This window comes from Meriones unguiculatus, chromosome 4, assembly GCF_030254825.1.
Source record: "Meriones unguiculatus strain TT.TT164.6M chromosome 4, Bangor_MerUng_6.1, whole genome shotgun sequence".
NCBI lineage: Eukaryota > Metazoa > Chordata > Mammalia > Rodentia > Muridae > Meriones > Meriones unguiculatus.
In genome coordinates, this window is record NC_083352.1 from 82,028,024 (window position 1) to 82,042,779 (window position 14,756).

Below are 14,756 nucleotides of genomic sequence, written 5' to 3' on the forward strand. Positions count from 1 at the left end.
GGGACAGCAGACGCCATCCTGGCCAGAAGAGACCAGGAGGTACCTGGCCCCTGAGGTCCGAGGAGCGTGGGACAGAGGGACAAACAAGAGGGAACGCGAGGACTGTGGCGCGCTTGCCGAGCGCTGCCCACGTTCCGCCAGCAAAGCAGGTGTCCCCAACTCGGAGCTGTCCCTGCCCCGCAGACCTCCTGAACCGTGGTGGTCGGTCTGGTCTTGTCTTCCAGAGCCAAAGGACAGAAGCTCCAGGAGGAGGAGGAACCGCCCAACATGGCCTCAGAGGTGTGTAGGACTGAGGGACCTTGCTGAGGAGCGGGGTTGATCCGCGCAGGGCGCCACCTCCTGCCACGCCGACCTGAAGTGATCTAGAAATTCCCGACAACACTTCCAAAGCCGGGTTTAACGTAGACTCAGGGATGTCCCTATGGTTATGCGCCCAGCGAGCGCCGCCAAGTGGCTCATGTGGTGAGCTCACTGTTGGCCACCAGGCCTGGCTGTTTTCCCTTATGTTTTGTGGGTTTGTTTGTTTGTTTGTTTGTTTGTTTGTTGAGTCAGGGTTTCCATGTGCAGCCCTGGATGTCCTGGAACTAGCTCTGTAGACCAGGCTGGCCTCGATCTCAGAATTCCCCCTGCTTTTGCCTTCCGGGGTACTGGGATTAAAGGCGTGTACCACTACTCCGGGCGTTGTTTTCTCTTTAAAAAAAAATTAATTTAAAGCCGGGCGATGGTGGCGCACGTCTTTAACGCCAGCACTCGGAAGGCAGTTTTGTGACCAGGCCAGCCTGGTCTACAGAGCGAGTTCCAGGACAGCCGGAGCTCCACAGAGAAACCCTGTCTGGAAAATAATAAGTGTATGGGTGTTTTGCCTGCATGTAGGTCTGCACCACGTGGGCGGCCGCTGCCCACGGAGGTCAGAAGAGGGTATGGCAGCTAAAGGAACTGGAGTTGCAGACAGTTGTGAGCCACCGTGTGCTTGATGAAAACCGAACCTGGGTCCTCTGGAAGGGAGGCTAGCGCTCTGAAAGGCCGAGCCTGCTCTCCAGGCGGTTTCTCTTTCTTTGAGACAGCCGCTCACTTCAGCTCTGGAAATCACCTCTCCCCAGACTGGCCTCAAGCAATTCTCCTGCCCCCACCCACGGAGTGTTCAGATTCCGGGAGGGAGCTGCCACATTAAAACTTTCCGTTTACTTTTTCCTTTTATCATTAGTTGTTTATTTGCTTGTTTGTTTGTTTGTTTTATGAGTATGTGCGTGTGTGGGCACAGCAGCACACCTGTGGAGGTCGGAGAACAGCTTGTGGGAACAGATTCTCTTTCCAACAGGCTTGGCAGCAAGGGCCTTTACCCAGTGAGCTACCTCGCTTTTCACACCCTGCTTTTCACCCCCACATCCTCTCGTCAGTCCTCACCCTGTAGGATACCCCTCATACCATGCACTTATCCTCATGTATAGGAAAAGCTGAGTCCCTATATCCCACTTGAGCTCTATCACATGGAAAGAGCCAGGAGGTATTCCAAGGGTCAGGAATTCCGGGCTTCTCTTTGAATTTAGTGATAGGTGTGCAAGACATGGGTCTTCCTTGAACTTGCTTGTTTTGTCTGGTAAATGGAATACTGACAGTAATTGGGCCCCACCTGAAAGGGATGGACCATGGCGCCATTACTCTGAACTCTTAGGGAAATGGGGGCCTGTGTGTCCAGTCCCTTCTGGTCTTCATTAGCTGGCTAGTCACTTTCTTTCCTTCAGGCTCATCATTTCAGATTAAAGATTTAACATGGTGTGACTTAGGATGGCCTGATCTACTTGGCCTCCGGGTCGTGTGGAGGGTCAGGAGCAAGGCCTGGACTTTGGAGCCCAACAGATGTGATTTGTGCTCCAGGGTCAGCCTTGACCTCTTAGTTCCTTTGTAATGGTGTCTACTTCATAAAAGGATATAATTGCAGTGCCAGGTGTAGCCAGATCACGCCTTCAAACCCAGCCCTTGGGGGCAGGGGCAGGTGGATCAGAACAGTCATGGCTACAGAGAGAGAGACCTAGTCTCAAAAACTTAAAAAAAAAAATGTAGTTACAAATGCCGGGCAAGCTTTGTGTGCACGCGTGCATGCACTCCCATGCACACACGTTTGCATGTGTGTGTGTGCCTGGAACTCAGCAACTAGACCCAGGGTCAGCTACCTCTCTGGGACTATAAGTACATGCCACCATAGCCAGCCTTTCATGATTACTATTACTATTATCATTTTACATAGGTTCTGGGGATTGAACTCAGAGCCTCTTGCTTGCTTTACCAACTGAGCTATTTCCCCAATGTTTTGTTTTGTTTTGTTTTGTTTTTCAGTATTGAAGATCCAACCCAGGGTCTCATGCATGCTAGGCAAGCACTGTATCACGGAGCTACGTCTCCATCTGTGTGGTCTCATGTGTGGAATTCCACTCAGTGCAAGACTAAGCAATAATAAGTGTTCAGTAAGTGGTGGCAAATGGTACAAGGCTATTTTGAGACAGGGTCTTATGCAGCCCAGGCCGGCCTGAAGCTATTAATCCTCAACCAGGCAGTGGTGGCACACGCCTTTACTCCAGCACTCAGCAGGTGGAGGCAGGCAGATCTCTGTGAGTTTGAGCCCAGCCTGGTCTACAGAATGAATTCCAGGACAGCCAAGGCTACACAGAGAAACCTTGTCTCAAGAAACAAACAAACAAAAACCTAAAAACTATTAATCCTCTTATCTCTCCCTCCCTAATGCTAGTGAGCACAATCACACCCAGCTAACAGTAACCTTCCTGTACTTCTGGTGTACATTTGAGTTTATAGCTTTCTCATTGTACTCGGCGCAGCTCTTTGCTCCTTTCCCCTCATCCCGGACTCTCTCCGACCACATTAGTCCTTACCCACTATCTGACTAATTGGAGACACTGCACTCTGACCTCCCAAGATCCTTTCCAAAGTTTGCCAGAGCTAAGTGTGGTGGCTTACACTTGTATCCCCGGTCCTCGGGACACTGAAGCAGAAAGATCACAATTTGGGGCCAACTTCAACTAGTTCAGTCGGAACTACATAGCATGACCCTATCTCCGCAAGCCAAAACCATGGCTGGGGGTGTAGCTCAGTGATAGAAACATATTTAGACTTCCCCAGTGAGGAAGGGGCTGGGCTAGGACTCAGTGGTCGAGCACCTGTGTCTCACAAACAAGGCCCTAGATTCAACCCCAAATTTTGGAGGGGGCTGGGGAAGGGAGTAGCAAGGGGAATGTGTGCCTGGAAGCCTGCTGGTGGAATTGGAGCTCAGCGTTTGTGCCCAGAACATAGTGGTCTGGGCTGCAAATGACCTCAGCTTGCCTTAAGCTGTTCTGTGGGTTGGTACTAATTGTTCTGGCTGCTGTCCTGCTTGTTAGGGAGTTGTTAATACCAACAAACCAGGCACAGAGGCCGGAAATCTGGCAAAGGAAGGTGGTGGCAGGATCTCTCCCTGTTCTGACTGGCCAGCCTGACCTGCAGGCCCCAGGGGCTCATGGGAGGCTCTTTGAAGAAGAGCCAGCTTTTGTTGAGGCAGCTAAGGGTCAAGTGTAGAACCTCCCACGAAGCTGGGGATGATGGTGGGGGTTGCTTCTGTGGGTCGGAGTCCTTTGACAGGAAGACTGTTGGGCACCAAGGAGGTCAGCCCACAGGGTGGAGCCGGAGCACCTCAGATGCTCCCATGGTCACACAGCAGCACCAGACCCAGGAGCACAGATGGTAAAGCAAGCACCAGGGGGCGGGGGTGGCTCAGCCAGTAAAGTGCCTGCTGTGCGAAGTGTGTTTGGGTCCCAATGCTGGAGAAGCTGAAACTGTTGACTGTCCAGCCCCGCTCAATCGATGACTTCAGTGGGGGTGAGAGATCCTATCTCTAAAAAATCGGGTGGTGCTCTCTATGAATTCCAGGCCCGCTTGATTTATATAGTCAGTGAGTTCTAAGCTAGCCAGTGCCATATGAGGCTCTCTCTCAAAATAATAAACAACAGTAATAAATAATAAGGTAGAGAGCAATTAAGGAAGACACTCAACATTGACCTCTGTCATGCCCATGAGTGCGCACATGAGCAACTGCACACACACACAAGTATGTACATATAGAGAGTGCACCCTAACTCTGAGGACCTTCCAGCCCTCCTTCACTCTGTATATACTTCAAAAATGATACCGGACTAAAAGCTCATAACAGCGGTTCTCAGCCTATGGGTCACGACCCCTTTTACAGGGATTGCCTAACATTGTCAGAAAAACAAACGACAACACACATTTAAATTATTCCTAACAGTAGCAAAATTACAGCTATGAAGTAGCGATGAAAATAATTTTGTGGTTGGGCGATCACTGCAACATGAGGAACTGTATTAAAGGGTCACAGCATTAGGAAGGCTGAGAACCACTGGCTTATAAGAAGCCTGTCATGTAGGCATAGTTCCTGCTTTGTAAAAAGGCAAAACTGGGGTTTTAAGATGTTATATGGTATGTCCAAGGTCAGTTCAAAGTTCTGAGGAGAAGCCATATGTCCTTGCTGGCTCTAACAGACACCCACACAGAAAGGACATGACTGGCATGCCATGTCCCTCAGGATTCTCTTACCACACTTTCCTTCTGGTCCTTGGTTGACTGTTTCCTGCCTATTCTGCATCCCTACCTACCACCTGTCCACATCCTGTGCCTTCCTCTTTCAAAACAGGTGCTTCTCCAACCTATTCCTCTGCTCTTTGGTGCCTGGAGGTGGGGAATCAGCTGATATAACAATGATATAAAAGTAGGGGCTGTGCCAGCCTTTACTAGGTGGTGCAAGCCTTTATTCCCAGCACTCGGGAGGCAGAGGCAGGTGGATCTCTGAGTTCAGGGCCAGCCGTGAACAGAATGGGTCCAGGACAGCCAGGGCTGCACAAAGAAACCCAGTCTAGCAAAACAAAACAAAGCTGGGTATGGTAGCACACACCTGAAATCCCAGCACTCAGAGAGGCAGAAGCAGGAGGATTTCTGTGAATCTGAGGCCAGCCTGGTCTGCAAAGTGAGTCCAGCACAGCCAAGGCTACACAGAGAAACCCTGCCTCAAAAATAACAAAAGAGAAAAGAAAAAAGAGAAACAAAACAACAACAAAAACTGCCATCATTTCCCTGGTCCATGCCACGTGGCAAGAAAGAATCCTGACGTCTGTGTCTATCCTACCCTGAAATGTCCACCAAATTCCTGACCCTCTGAGTTGCAGTTGCCCTATCTGTCCAGTAAGAATAATGTCTAGCTGGGCAGAGTGGCACACGCCTGTAATTCCAGCACTCGGGGAGGCAGAGGCAGGCGTATCTCTGTGAGTTCAAGGCCAGCCTGGTCTACAAAGGGAGTCCAGGACAGCCAGGGCTACAGTGAGAAACCCTGTCTTGAAAAACCAACAACAAGAAATATAATATCTAATGCCCCCACCCGCCCCGCCATCCTCCTCTCCCACCCTCCCTACCCCACCCACCTGCCTCTTCTGGGTAATTCTCCAAAGGGTCCCTTTTGAGAGTCTGTTCTCTTCTGTCCACTTGGCCAGAGCGGGAAGCTATGGGGTGGCCGGTTTGTGGGCGCTGTCGACCCCATCATGGAGAAGTTCAACTCATCCATCTCCTATGACCGGCATCTGTGGAATGTGGATGTGCAGGGGAGCAAGGCCTACAGCAGGGGCCTGGAGAAGGCGGGGCTTCTCACCAAGGCTGAGATGCAGCAGATACTGCAAGGCCTGGATAAGGTAGGACCGTCTCAAGGCCCACCCTCCCTTCATTCCCCCGGGAGCCCAGGCTCCTACCCCAAATCCCCAAGCATTACATTCACCACTACTCCCTCCTTCTGATGCTGGAGATGGAACCCAGGCCTGTGTGTGTGCTGGGAAAATGCTCTACTGCCGAGCCATGCCCCGTCCCTTCACTGGGAGAGTCTAGGCAGTTGTTCTATCCCTAAGTTCTGTCCCGGCTCTCATATCCTGGGGCACAAGCTGTAGTATTCCAGATTTGTCCTGCGACCTTGTCGTAGTAGATTAGAGTGGTGCTGAGGTTACCAGCTCTAACTTGCTTTTGATTTATTCTCATTTCACATGCACTGTTTTGCTGGCATGCATGTCTGTAGGAGGGTGTCGGAGCTCCTAGAACTGGAGTTACAGACAGCTATGATCTGCCACATGGGTGCTGGGAATTGAACCCAGGTCCTCTGGAAGAGCAGCCAGTGCTCCTAACAGCTGAGCCATGTCTCCAGCCTTCCCCTTCCCTTAGTTTTTGGTTTTGGGGGTTTTGTTTTGGGGAGGGGGTGTTTCAAGAGAGGGTTTCTTCCTTGGCTACTGACCTGGACTCACTTTGTAGACCAGGCTGGCCTCAAACTCATAACAGTCTTCCTGCCTCTGCCTCCCTGAGTGCTGGCGTTAAAGGCATGGGCCACTGCACCCAGCCCAGCTCAGCTCTATCCTTAATGACTCCTGATTGCTGAAGACCAAGGTGGACGAAGTCATCCCTCAGGGATGGGAAGTAGCCTGTGGCCCAGCTTCCATACCAGCGCATTTAACCAGGGTTGAGCCAGGAAAAGGGCAGGGAGACTCCTGGCTCCTGATGCCCATCAACCTGACACCCTGGGTTGCTGCCGCCTTCTTCAGGTAGCTGAAGAGTGGGCCCAGGGCACCTTCAAACTACACCCTAACGATGAAGATATCCACACGGCCAACGAGCGGCGCCTGAAGGTATGACACACCTTCTCCTTCTGGACTGGTCTCTCTTTTTCACCTTACCCTGAGTACCCTGAGTAACCATCGTGGCAGAGTAGAAATGGCGAGAGATGGGCAGGTCGGGGTCCCTGGCATAGGGAGGGAGAGCCGCAGCGCTGGCAAGGACCCCTACCTGGGGCAGGGAGTCCCTAACCTCACGCCTCTCCACTCCTAGGAGCTCATTGGTGAAACTGCGGGGAAGCTACACACAGGACGAAGTCGCAATGACCAGGTGTCACCAGCCCTCCCGCCTCTACCGTGACCCTTTCAACCTGGGGAGCCCCGGAGGTCACAGCTGCAGTCCCGGTTCTCCAGGGAAGCAGCAAGCTCTACTCCCTGAGTTCCGCCTTCTCCTCCTACAGGTGGTCACGGACCTCAGGCTGTGGATGAGACAGACGTGTTCAAAGCTCTCCGCCCTGCTCTGGGAACTCATTGGAAGCATGGTAGACCGGGCGGAGGCGTAAGTATCACGGGGACACTGCCACAAGATTCCCCCCACCCCTGGGTAACTGTAAACCAGCCATGCCGGAAGGTTTGTGTCCGGCATGGATGATGGTTCCTCCACGGCTGCAAAGCAGGTAAGGTTCTAGTCTTTTCCTAGTCTTCCCTAGGCTGTATATTCTAGCTCCTCCTTGAACCAGACGTACGATTAGGGCAGGATTACATATACATCAGCCAAATACTCAAGTAAAGCACCGAAGACCCTCCTGCTCCCTCCTAAAGGAAAAGAATGTCAACAGTATGTAGGTTAGGTTTGGGTTTCGGGTTTTTGCATGTTTGTTTGTTTGTGTTTTGTTTTTAGATTTGTTTCATGTATAAGTGGTTTCTCTGTATGTTTGTGTGTTCGCCACCTGCATGCCGGGTACCTGTGGAATTCAGAAGAGGGCATCAGATCTCCCTGGAGTTACAGCTATGAATTATGAATAGCAGTGAGCCACCGTGTGGGCACTAGGAATGAAATCCCAGGTCTTTCTGCAAGAACAAGTGGTCTTAACCTATAAGCCACGTCTCCGGTCTCACAGGCCCAGTTGTGACTTCAAAGCTCATGTACTTTCCTGAAGATGGCAGGAGTTTGGCTCAGAGGGCAGACCTGAGGTGACAGAGAGCCACCAGGTCTCTGAGTGTAAGACCCAAAAGAGAGTTCTAGGGGTGAAGAGAGTTGAAGAATGAGGCCCTGAGGTATTAGGTAGGCTCAGAGCTCTGAAAACAACCCAGAACACCAAGGAGTGGGCGTGACTTAACAGCTCCATCTCCTACCAAGGTCAGCCTAGAGGCCACCAGGGGGCAGCAACCGTTTAAGGATCTTTGGAGAGTAAAGCTTGCCAGGTGTTCAAGGAAAGAGCCTGACTGAACAGGAAGCAGACAATCACTTTTCAGTCCTATTGTCCCATCTTACCCCGCATCACATCCTACATGGAAGGCAAATGACAGAGCCAAAGGCGGCCTCCCGGCAGCCTCGTCCTGTGCTTCCACGTTCTAATGTCCCTGGGACTGGCAAAGGGGACCCTGACAAATCGTAGGTGATAACAGAACCAGAAGGTCGCTCTTTCCTCGCTGTGTCTTGTGCTCATCGGCCTCAGCTAACCGGGACTGCAGGGGCATATGCTCTGAGGTAGAGGTGGGCTGCTGGGAAGAGCAGGAGGGCTAGCGAATATGGGGTCGTTTTTAATGGCACAACGACCGTATTCTGAAGTTGAATGTGGTAATGGTTATACACCAAGGATAGCCCGGGACTTGCTATGTAACCCAAGCTAGCCTCAAATTTCCTCTCTTCCTTTCCTTCTTTTTCCTCTCCTCTCCTTTTCTTTCCTTTCTTTTCCTTTCCTTTCCCTGTCCTGTCCTCTCCTTTCCAATCTTTTTTTTTTTTTTTAAGACAGCCCAAGCTGGCCTAAAATCCAATATATAACTGAAGCCGACCTCGAACTTGTTTCTCATGCTTCAGCCTCTCAAATGCTAGGATTACAGGTGTGCACCGCCTCACGCAGAGGCTGGGCTTTGTTTTTGAGACAGGGTCTCATCTGTAACCCAGGCTGGCAGGGAACTCGCCACATAGCCAAGGCTGGTCTCAGTCTTAATGGCAGTCCTCCTGCCTCAGCCTCCCCCCTGAACACTGGGACTACAGAGTTGCACCGCCATGCCCCTCCTGGCTTAGTCTTTGATCCCACTGACTCACTTCAGGTTTTTTTCCCCAATGACCCTCCGGTGCCTTAACTCAGGCAAAGCTCCTCAGGTCTGTTTGGTTGGTTGGTTGGTTGGTTGGTTGGTTGGTTTTTTATTTTTCAAGACAGGGTTTCTCTGTGTAGCCTTGGCTGACCTGGACCAGGTTGGCCTCGAACGCACAGAGATCTGCCTGCCTCTGCTTTTGCTGGGATTACAGGCGTGTGCCACTGCGCCAGGCTCGCAGGTCTGTTCTTAACCGTCCCTGAAAAGAGCGTGGCCTGTAGGGTTCTAGTGTCCTAAGCAAGCCTTGCCTGTCACTACTGAACCCCAAACCCTCGGGTCTCCCGCTTCTGCCCCTACTGCAGGGAACGCGACGTCCTCTTCCCAGGGTACACACACCTTCAGAGGGCCCAGCCCATCCGCTGGAGCCACTGGATCCTGAGGTGAGCTGTCCTGAGTCGGAACAGTAGAAAGGGGCTCTGCCCCGGGGACTTGGTGGAAGGGGAGACTCCCTGGGGTCCAGCCACCCGCCACCCCCCCACGCCCTTGGTTTCCACAGCCACGCTGTCGCGCTGACACGAGATTCAGAGAGACTGCTGGAGGTGCAGAAGCGCATCAATGTCTTGCCGCTGGGCAGGTAAGGCAGTCCTCACAGTCCCCAGACCTCGGGGGAGGTGAGAGCCTGGTGCTAGGCAGAAGAAAGCTTGTTAATTAGAGGGAGGGGCTTATGAGGCCCTGCCCCTTCCTCTCGGCTGCTAGGAGAAGGGCATTTCTTCAGAGAAATGTGCTTTTATTGATAACCACTCACACATGTGCCTGTAAGCAGCCCCAGGGAAATTCGCTGGGTCACGAACAAAGCCATGAAAGGCTAGGCGTCTGGAGGAAGAAGGGATCAGCAGGGTAGGAGGAGGACAAGAGAGGGTAAAGGAGGAGGTAAATATGATTAAAATACATTCTAACATGTATGAAAATGTCATAGTGAAATCAGATATGTATAATATACATGTTAATAGAAAACTAACGGGCTGGAGAGATGGCTCAGCGGTTAAGCACTTGCTGCTCTTACAGAGGACTGGAGTTCAGTTCCCAGAACCCACATTGGGCAGCAAGTAAGCCACTTGGAACTCTAGCTCCAGGGAATCCAGTGCCCTCTTCTGGCCAACACAGGCACCTTCACACATGTGACATGCATTCATACATGCACATATACATAAATAAAAATGATAAAAACAAACCTTTAAAAACAAAACTGTGAAGGCTGGAGAGATGGTTAAGAACACTGGCTGCTCTTGCAGAAGACCCAGGTTTGGTTCCTAGCACTCACATTGGGTGGCTCACAGCTGCCCCTACCTCTAGTTCCGGGGCCTCCAACATCCTCTTCTGGCTTCTGTGGACACCTACACACCTGTGGTTCACATACAGACAAGAAAGATACATACACATACACATGCTTTTTGTTTGTTTGTTTTTGAGACAGGGTTTTTCTGTGTAGCCTTGGCTGTCTTGGACTTGCTTTGTAGACCAGGCTGGCCTTGAACTCACAGAAACCTGCCTGCCTCTGCCTCCCCAAGTACTGGGATTACAAGCGTGCCCCACCTCACCCGGAGACAAGTTTTTAATAAAAAAAAGAGGTGGGCCTTAATCAGCCTTCCAGATCTCTAGCACGGGGAGAACTAAATTTGAAAAAATGCTGGAACCCCAGCCAGCTTCCCATTACACCATTTTTCCTACATGGTGAAGGTGTTTGGGGCCTTAAGGTGGCCAGGCCAGGAGAGGGGCTGAGCAACTAAGGCTTGGTTCTGAGTGTTGCATGTGTGTAGAACCCAGAAGCCCAATCACTGCGAACCCTTGTCTCTACAGTGGGGCCATTGCAGGCAACCCTCTGGGTGTGGACCGGGAGCTGCTCCGAGCAGGTGAGGTCCCTGCTCATCCTCCTTTGGAGACTGTCAACCATAGCACCTGCCAGGTGCCAAAAGGACACATGAGATGAGATGTGGGAGGCCGGGAGGTTTTCGTCCTCTCAGATAAGCCCTAAGGGACCCAGAAATGTCAAATGCACAGGGTTGTAGGTTCAGTACTACCCAGTAGCCAGTGTGGGTTCGAACTCTGGCAGTATGACACTGAGCAGTTTATTTTAGGCATGTTTAAACACAGCACAATTTGGTGAGTTTTTCCTGGTGATAATTAACTAAATCCTATGTGCACAGTAAAACTTAAGACATGGCCACATTAAAACTCTTTGTAAAGTATGTGGGACGCCTTCCATAAAAATAGGTTCTACAAGCCGGGCACAGTGGCACACACCTGCACTCCCAGCACTCAGGAGGCAGAGGCAGGCGTATCTCTTTAAGAAGTTCGAGGCCAGCCTGGCCTACAAAGCAAGTCCAGGACAGCCAAGGCTACACAGAGAAACCCTGTCTCGAAAACACACAAACAAAAAAGGAGTTCTGTATAACATTCCTGGTCCCCCTACTGCTTTTCTGTGAATACAAGAACCTCCGTGCCTCCCACAGTGGGAGGGCAGAGATCCTCATATCTTGCCTGTGGGTACTGAGACTAATGGGGTTGCCAGTCAGGGGTACCCATTGCTGGGAATATTTAGACCTCCTTCCATCCTCCTGAGGTCTGAACAGAGACCCACTTCCTCACCTCAGACCCCTCCTTGACTGACATTTCCAGGAAAGAGTCAAGGGTGAGGCAGGCCATACAGATTCGAAGTAGGGAAAGGCACTTCAGCTCTTTTTCCTCTCTCACCTCCAGAACTGAATTTTGGGGCCATCACACTCAACAGCATGGATGCCACCAGCGAGAGAGACTTTGTGGGTGAGATCTAAGAATCCAGGGCTAGGGACATGCACCGGGTAATAGGGTGCTTGCTTAGTGTGCGTGAAGCTCTGTGTGCTTGGTCCCCAACACTCACAGACTGGACATAATGGTACACACCCACGGTCCCAGGAGGCAAGAATATCTGTGATTGGGGGCTGGAGAGATGGCTCAGTGGTTAAGAGCACTGTCTGCTCTTCCAATGGTCATGAGTTCAATTCCCAGCAACCACATGGTGGCTCACAACCATCTATAATGTGAACTGATTCCTTCTTCTGGCAGATGTAAATGCAGATAGAACACTCATATACATAAAATAAATAAATAAATCTTTAAAAAAAAAAAGAATATCTGTGATTGAAGGACATCCTCTGATAGCTTGAGATGAGCCTGAGCGATATAAGACCCTGTCGCAAATGAACAATACCAAAAATAAATAAATAAATTATAAATTCCACCACCAACAAAAAGGGCCAACAAAATTACTTTAGTAGGTAAAAAGCATATACTGCCAAGCCTGAGGAAACTGGGTTTGATACCCTGAACCCCACATGGTGGAAGGAGTGATCTGACTCCTATAAGTTGTCCCTCGGCCATCTGAGTGAACACACAGACAAGGCCTGCTGTCCCTTCCAGCGGAGTTCCTGTTTTGGGCCTCTCTGTGTATGACCCACCTCAGCAGGATGGCAGAGGACCTGATTCTCTATGGGACCAAGGAGTTCAACTTTGTGCAGCTCTCGGATTCCTACAGGTAGGGCCCCGTACTAGAACCACTTCCTCACACCCCATGCCACCCCAGCCTTTGCTAGACTTGCTCAGTGCCTCTGCCGGCAGGCCTGCCAGGCATAAGCAGCCCTGACACCTCTGTCCCCAGCACCGGAAGCAGCTTGATGCCTCAGAAGAAAAATCCAGACAGCCTGGAGCTGATCCGGAGCAAGGCGGGCCGAGTGTTTGGGCGGGTAAGCTGGGCAGAGTGGGGGGCAAGGCTTCCTGACAGAAGCAGTGGGTCCTCAGGGGCTATCATAACTGACTCTGGCATCCCAGTTGCTCACTTCCAATCTCCCTGCAGTGTGCTGGGCTCCTGATGACGCTCAAGGGACTCCCAAGCACCTACAACAAGGACTTACAGGTATGAGTGGCTATACCACACAGTGCTTCTCAGAGCCCTGACAGGCCCAGAGAGGCACCCTCGGGATGAGTCCGTCCTGGCCTGGGCACACAGCCTGTGTCTACCCTCGGAAGGGGGTGCCAGCCCCTTACCTGTCACATGCCTCCCAGGAAGACAAGGAAGCTGTGTTTGAAGTGTCTGACACCATGACTGCTGTCCTCCAAGTGGCCACTGGAGTCATCTCTACATTGCAGGCAAGACCAGGCCACCCACCTCACCTACCTCTTCCCCCCTAAGGCCCAGACAGGGATTTGCAGGGAGATGAGGCCAGAGAGCTGGGATGGGGAGGGCAAGGCACCACCACATGCTACAGAAGCACAGGCATGGGATAGGTTAGACACCAAAGCCCTAGGTTTGGGGCAGAATCGGATTTGTTGGTTTGGTTTGATTTTTTGTTTGTTGTCAGAGACTAGGTTTCTCTGTGTAGCCCTGGCTGTTCTGGAACTCAAACTGTAGACCAGGTTTGCCTCCAACTCAGCGATCACCTGCCTCTGCCCCACCCCCTACCCCCCATCCCCCACCCCCCGTGCTGGGATTACAGGTGTGCACCACTGCAACCTGCTGCCAGGCTAAGTCTTAACCCTATCTCAAAAGATAAAGATAAGCTCATGATGATGAAAATGCCCAAGCCAAGAGCGGATTGCTCGTGGGAGCAGGTTGGGGTGGGGTGGGCTGTAGCTCATTTGCTGAGGACACGGGGCGGGCTCAGGGGATTCCCCCAGGCTCACTTTTTGCTGGACCTGCGCCCCCAGATTCACCGAGAGAACATGACACAGGCACTCAGCCCTGACATGCTGGCCACCGACCTTGCCTACTACCTGGTCCGAAAAGGGGTGAGTAGGAAGCAGCTGGGCGTGGGGACAAGGGTGTCCACAAAACCAGGCACTCAAGTCACAGCGGAAAACAAGTTCCCGGCCACCCTCTGCCTGTGTATCTAGATGCCATTCCGCCAGGCCCACGAGGCCTCAGGGAAAGCTGTGTTCATGGCCGAGACTAAAGGAGTCACCCTCAACCAGCTGTCGCTTCAGGAGCTGCAGAGCATCAGGTGTGGCGGACCCCTCCCGCTAACCTCCCCCTCACTCCCTCCGTGACCCCCCACTAACCTCCCCCTCACTCCCTCTGTGACCCCTCCCGCTAGCCCCACCCCCACCCCGGCTGCGCTGCGCTCAGGAAGCTGACCCTGGGCAGCTGCAGGCTGGGATGCCCTGGCTGCTCTGACCCGTCCTCTCTCTCCCCAGTCCCTTGTTCTCAGGTGACGTGAGTCGCGTGTGGGACTACGGCCACAGTGTGGAACAGTACAGTGCCTTGGGTGGCACAGCACGGTCCAGTGTCGAGTGGCAGATCAGCCAGGTGCGGGCCCTGCTTCGGGCCCAGCAGCCCTAGATTCCACTCACTCACAGCCAGCTGTTCCCCAATAAAGCGGGGCCCTGAAGAGACCTCCAGACACATGTGCCTCAGTCCGTCTTCCTCAGGGGTGGGCTTGGGGATTTGTTGAGCTGGAAAATGGAGTCATGAAAGAAGGAAAAAAAAGAGTGCCGATGTTAAGAGGAACAGGATCGGGGATCGTATCTGATCCTGTCGTTCCTAGGCCCGGTACCTCCCATCCTAGAGGTCCCAGGCAGCAGCTATGGCTGCAAGATCAACTTAAAACCGTAAATTTAAAGCATCAGGAATCGGTGCTGGAGAGACGTGACAGTGCTTGCTCTTGCAGAGGGTCCAAGTTAGGTTCCCAGCACCCACATTAGGAGGCTCACAAACCTTCCGGACGCCAGCTCTAGGGGATCTGCCACCCTCTTCTGGCTGCCATGGGTACTGCACTCACATTACGCACGCATGCGTACCTTCTCACCCACGTACACTTAGTT

The 14,756-nt window shown here is 52.1% G+C and overlaps 1 protein-coding gene across 2 annotated transcripts; it reads left to right on the plus strand.

The window, feature by feature from the left end:
• Asl (argininosuccinate lyase) lies at window positions 1–14,339 on the plus strand. Of its 2 annotated transcripts, XM_060382261.1 has the most exons (16): window positions 2–279; window positions 5,547–5,741; window positions 6,633–6,716; window positions 6,916–6,972; window positions 7,103–7,200; window positions 9,266–9,343; window positions 9,460–9,537; window positions 10,761–10,813; window positions 11,661–11,723; window positions 12,360–12,474; window positions 12,598–12,682; window positions 12,793–12,852; window positions 13,002–13,085; window positions 13,644–13,724; window positions 13,830–13,936; window positions 14,130–14,339. In XM_060382261.1, the coding sequence occupies exons 1-16, from the start codon at window positions 268–270 to the stop codon at window positions 14,272–14,274; spliced, it is 1,395 nt and encodes a 464-aa protein (XP_060238244.1). In that variant the 5' UTR covers window positions 2–267; the 3' UTR covers window positions 14,275–14,339. The 2 variants fall into 2 exon arrangements, with proteins under 2 accessions (XP_060238245.1, XP_060238244.1); XM_060382262.1 differs by lacking the exon at window positions 14,130–14,339 and having other exon boundaries at window positions 1–279; window positions 13,800–13,904.
• Window positions 14,340–14,756: the final 417 nt, after the last annotated feature.

Coding starts and splice junctions, on each gene's coding strand:
- Asl (XM_060382261.1), top strand. Junction 5,742..6,632: donor TACTGCAAGGCCTGGATAAG/GTAGGACCGTCT, acceptor CGCCTTCTTCAG/GTAGCTGAAGAGTGGGCCCA. Junction 6,717..6,915: donor CCAACGAGCGGCGCCTGAAG/GTATGACACACC, acceptor CTCCACTCCTAG/GAGCTCATTGGTGAAACTGC.